This window comes from Dendrobium catenatum, unplaced genomic scaffold, assembly GCF_001605985.2.
Source record: "Dendrobium catenatum unplaced genomic scaffold, ASM160598v2 fragScaff_scaffold_670, whole genome shotgun sequence".
Lineage (NCBI taxonomy): Eukaryota > Viridiplantae > Streptophyta > Magnoliopsida > Asparagales > Orchidaceae > Dendrobium > Dendrobium catenatum.
The window spans coordinates 1004702-1010701 of NW_021319132.1; the positions used below are offsets into that span (position 1 = coordinate 1004702).

Consider the following 6000-nt stretch of genomic DNA (forward strand, 5'->3'; position numbering starts at 1 on the left):
CTTTAAACTAATTTTAAATTCATCAAAATTATACTTAAGATATTTCAAATATTGTTAATTAATATTTTATATTTAATTTACTTCATAATAGATATAAAAAAAATTAGAAATTATGCATTTCTTTTATTCTACACCCATAATACTTTAACCAAACATTCCAAGTTTATAATCAATTAGGGGTGTCAATAAATAACCAGTCTCCCTAATAAGACCCAGATCTGACTCAAAACATTTATTTTGGGGTAACTCATTTAATAAACGAATCAGTTTCAGGCCTGTAATTCTGTCATGATTAATGAATAGATCAAATTCATGTAGACCTACAAACTCGATTTTGATTTTTTTTAAAATTTATTTTGGTAATTAATATAATCTACTTTTTTTTAATCATTTAATCTAAACTCAGTAATTGAAGATTTATAATTTCTTTTAATCCAAACATAGTATCAAATTAGATTTGGGTCTTCCAAGTTGTCCTTACCCTGGATTTCAGTCGGACCCGTCCGTTACCCGGGCATGACAACCCTAAACCAACGAGCCAAAAGCATTAAGTTGGTTCTACGCACTCCCGCCTCCCGTCGGGCAAATCCCGTCGACGGGCCGCCAAATGGGCAGCTTCTTGCTCCCCCGAATGCATGTCAACACTCTGATCCGAATTTTCCCTCGTCGTTGCACCGCCGCCGCTTATTGCTTCTCTTCTTCTCTCGAGGCAGCACGGTCGCCGCTAAAGGTCGGCGATGTTTTGCGCGAGACCCGGCGGTTCTCCGCCGGCGACGTTGCGGTGTACGCCGAGGTGAGCGGTGACCGAAATCCGGTCCACCTCAGTCCCGACGTCGCCTTGCGCATCGGCGGGTTCGAAAGAGGCAGCGTCGTCCATGGCATGCTCGTTGCGTCTCTTTTCCCATCAGTCATCTCCTCCAACTTTGTAGGTTTTCCATCTCTTCTTCTCTTGCTCTCTATTTGGTAAAAATCTCTTCTTTTAATTGAGCTAATATTGGCTTCTCTAATCACAAGTAGAGAAGTGAAGCTGAATCCTTTCCAGTGATTTAGCTATTCTTTTCTACAGACTTATGCTGAGCACCTCTAAAATTAATGTTTTCCCTTTGTTTAGTATATATGCGGTGATTACCCATAAAGAACCAATGTTGTGAGGAATAAATAGATTTTTGTGTATTATTGACTTGTAATAGGACCAATAAACAGCCATACATGAGGATACCAATAAATAGGATGTTATAAAGTGGTATGTATGTAAATTTCCCATAAATAAATAAGTAATCTGGATATCTTTCTAATATAATCTCCTATCAATATTCTTAGTTTTCCTAATAAAACATATATACGAAATATGCCAAGAAATTTAAATGTGATGATCACCAATAGGAGTCAGTATAACAACAACAACAACAACAACAACATCAAGCCTTTATCCCACTACATGGGGTCGGCTACATGAATCCTTTTTCTCCATTGTGTTCTATTAAAAGTCAAATTCTCATTTAAACCTAATAAAGAAAGGTCATTCCTAATATTTTCTAACCAAGTCTTTTTAGGTCTACCCCTACCTTTCTTAACATAAGTCAAATCTAATACCTCTACTCTCCTAACTGGGTCATCGAAAGGCCGTCGTTTTATGTGACCAAACCATCTAAGGCGACTCTCTAATAGGAGTCAGTATAAGTTGTTGGAAAATCCATGCTAACATTAGTTGAACGAATTCATATTCTGCTATTCCTTTGAACTTTGTCTTTTCAGCAAGAGGATATTTTTGGCACTAACTATGTGTTATGTTAGAATTTAGAATACATTTCCTTTGTCTGTTTTGTGTGAAGTGAAGAATTTACACTTCAAACTAGATTCCAGTTAGATAAATATGATCAAATTAGCGAGAAATTATTCTCTGCAATTACCGGAGTGTTAGGAGGCGAACCAGAATGCGCAATGTCACTCGGTACACAGCGGTACATAGCACTGGTACACAGCAAAAAAGTGATGTGGCTCGTCCTGATTCGTCTCCTTGTCCGCACAGAATAATTTCTCAAAATTAACAGCTTTTACTTGCTTGATAGGAGTTTTGTCGAAGTTATATACTAAATAATTACTAGTTTTAAAGTTAATGCCGGCAAATTTCAGTAAAGCAAACATGAATATTAAATAGTTTTGCTAGATCTATTTTACCCTGCGCCAACTCTTCAACCAACCAAACAACCCATGGGAATTGAAGGTAGGACTTAGGCGATACAATATTTTATTGCAGCGCTAGGAAGTCATATTTAACACATGTTTACTGGTTCCTAGCTGGTCAATCTCACGCAGATAACCAACTTTTTAATCTATTTTCATAACAAGTGATGCTATGTTAAGGGCTTTAAATATGAGAGGCTTAACGAGAAATACAAATTATCCCATTAAAATCAAATGCTTTGATATAATCCATTTTTGTCAGCCCAGGCTTAACGAGAATTTGACTTTTAATAGGACACAATGGAGAAAAAGGATTCATGTAGCCGACCCCACGTAGTGGGATAAAGGCTTGATGTTGTTGTTGTTGTTGTAATGATTTGCTTAGACAAAAACTATAAGGATAGTTGCAACTAGATCTTCGTGGTATGCTAGTTCTTTTTGTTCTAATAGACGTATGTTATATGCATTAATAACCCAGAGGAGAAAGCTTATGAATTTTTCCACCAACAAAATGATTAGTTGATAAACGAATGTCCTTGTTAACAATCAACTTCTTAAAGTTATTGGACTTGCTGTACATTTCTTTCTAAGATAGGATGTATACCTTATTTTATCACACGGTTCTTGAGATTCTTAAAATGCACAAGAGGGGTGGAACTTTCAAATAAATATCTTAATTTCACGTGTACTCGTACATGCCCATGTAGTTATTTCATAGGCACGTAGTAGGTTCAAGCTAAAACTTGGCCAAAGCAATCACATTGCTCACCAAAGATACTCACCAACATGGAACATGACTCGTTCCATCTGACTGAATCAAGGAGTCACCCTGGGCATAAGAACTAAGGGACTCGCATAGATTCCTCGAAGCTCTTGGGAATCACTTATCTCAATAGAAATTGATCTTTTGAGCTTCATCTAGGTACCAAGCTAACATTGACATCCCCTGATCTAGCCACAAAAAGTGCATACCACAGGGGCCCGTGAATACGACCCTCCAGGCTCAGTCAATCCTCGACTTACGATCATTTGAATCTCTCTCAACTCTAATTCTTACCAGAATATTTTTTGCTAGTAATGTTGAGTGTCATCCATAGATAAATTTAGATCCGACATACCCTATATATACCAAATATTCATTTATCACCTGCTATATTTTGCTTTAAGCTACAACTTATGTCTGCATTTTCGTTATATCTTCCACCTTATATTCTGATATTGTTTCCAAATTTGAAATGCACTTGTTATTCATCTACTCTACACAACAACAACAACATCAAGCCTTTATCCCACTACGTGGGGTCAGCTACATGAATCTTTTTTTCTCCATTGTGTCCTATTAAAAGTCAAATTCTCGCTTAAATCTAATAAAGAAAGATCATTTCTAATATTTTCTAACCAAATCTTTTTAGGTCTGCCTCTATCTTTCTTAACATAAGTCAAATATAATACCTCTATTTTCCTAACCGGGTCATCGGAAGGCCGTCGTTTTATGTGACCAAACCATTTAAGGCGACTCTCTCTAATCTTATCTTCTACTGGAGCTACTCTAACATTTTCACGTATATGCTCATTTCATATCCTATCTCTATGGATAAAGCCACTCATCCACATGTGCATCCTCATCTCTGCCACACTTAACTTAGTATTATGCTTCTCTTTTAATAGCCAACATTGGCACCATAAAGCATTGCAGGCCTCACCACCATCTTATAGAATTTTCCCTTAAGTTTGAGGGGTACTTTTTTATCACACAACAAGCCCGATACATTCCTCCACTTCAACCATCCCATTTGAATTCTGCTGATAATATCCCCATCTATTTCACCATCACTCTGAACAATAAATCCAAGATATCTAAAACGTGTACTCTTATTAATGACTTGATCGCCCAAAGTCACAATCACAATCCCCTCACTATGTCTTTTACTACTCAAATTACACTCCATATATTCATCTACTCTATGGAGGAAATTTTTAATTTTATCATTTGCACTGCAATTGTTTATTTGTTCTGCCAAAGTTACTAAGTAGCTCATATTCCATATGTGCATGTGTTATTTTTTTTTCTCTCTCTCTCCTATAGTGTGTTATTACTCCCTTTTTCTATATGTGAATATTTATTTTGAACTAATCATGTAGCCTGGAGCAATTTATGCCTCTCAAACTCTGCAATTTAAGCTACCGGTCTACATTGACGATGAGGTGGTTGCTGAAGTGCAAGCTACAAACATAAGGGAACATAAGGAAAAATACATGTATGCATCCCTCTAAGCACTCTCCTCCTCTCTCTCTCTCTCTCTCTCTCTCTCTCCCTTAGTGTTTGTTTCCATGTATCTCTGCGCCTTGCAACTAGCTAAAGGTGACTTAACAAGCAGCATATATTTAGGCTTTGTTTGGGATAGCTTTCGTACTGCTTTTTAAAATAACTTTTTAGTACAAAATTTTTAAATTCAAGAAATTTTTTAACTAGAAAACTTTTCTAGAAAGCAAGAAGAAAGCCGTCCCAAATGAACCCTTAGTTGAATCAGAATTAGCTGCAAATATGAAAAATTAAACGCCATATTTTGTATTCAGATAAGCATCTATTCTAGTCTAATTATGAAAAGTTGGAAATGCACTTGAGCCTTCATATTTATTTTAGTGGGATCAACTACTTGTAAACTGACAAGCCTAACCACATTAAGAGATGCACAAAACTTGAAGCTTTCACGGGCAATCGACTGCAACTCAAAATTATTAGAAGTCTTATTTGGATTCGTTTTTTTGTTGTTTTCTACTTGTTTTGATTTTTTTGTTGCAATTTCACTCAAGGGAAATTTTCGTTTGGTTCTAGCTGCACACTTTCACTAAAAGAATACTTTCTGGTTTTATATAATTTAATTATACGTGTTTAGGAAACCAAAACAAATAACACACTACAATGAATTTTCTTATCCTAATTTTTCTTTTGTTTTTTTTCAGAAACAGTAACAAAATTCTTAAGAATGGAATCAAATTAGGCCAGAAGAATAACAGTGGTCCATTTTTTTAAAATTCTTTCTTCAGAAGTTTTTACAATTTGTGCTTATGTTACAGGGTGAAGTTCAGAACAAAATGCTTCGGAAGTCAAGAAACTCTTCTTATGGATGGAGAAGCTATGGCCATTTTGCCTACTCTGATACGTTCCCAATAACAGTTTATCTGACAGAATTATTGTTTGATGAAGCACATCAAAGGACTTCATATCAAAAGGAGCTTCATAATATTTTCATTATCTCTGTGTTAGTTATTGTTATAAATATATTAATGATTAGATGTGATCCATCCAAGCTGGTAAGATCAATTCAAGGATATAAATGAAGGAGCACATGCCTATAGTATTTTCACATTTCAAGGGGTGTTCTTTTTCATGCCAAAAATTATGGACAACCAACTGCTTCGCCTCCACTTTTCGAGAGATTATTAGGTGCAGAGTAAAGATGGGGAGAACCGTCCGCACAAGCATTGGGTACCTAGCGGTACCAGCACTCGGTACCGCTAGGTACCCAATGTTTGTGTGGACGGTGCGCACTCCGCACCTAATAATTTTTCTCAATTTTCAAGGATCAATTTTCATAAAATAAGGATCCACAACTTCCACTTCCTCAAAATTGATGGTCATACATCTGTCACACTTCAGCATCTATATTGTAAGAATTATATCTGTCTTTCATTTTAACTATTTAATTAGAGCTTGTCAATGAACAACGGAAAGAAAGATAATTGTGTTTTTTTTAGAACTATAGGTAGAAGAATTATGCATCTTATTCGAAGCCTCATATCATAGAATATTTA

The 6000-nt window shown here is 35.9% G+C and overlaps 1 protein-coding gene across 1 annotated transcript; it reads left to right on the forward strand.

Annotated features, from left to right (window-relative positions):
• Positions 1-493: 493 nt before the first annotated feature.
• Positions 494-5595, forward strand: LOC110098842 ((R)-specific enoyl-CoA hydratase). Its single transcript, XM_020825778.2, has 3 exons — positions 494-925; positions 4327-4442; positions 5263-5595. Exons 1-3 carry the CDS (start codon positions 608-610, stop codon positions 5357-5359), a joined length of 531 nt encoding a protein of 176 aa, XP_020681437.1. The 5' UTR covers positions 494-607; the 3' UTR covers positions 5360-5595.
• Positions 5596-6000: the final 405 nt, after the last annotated feature.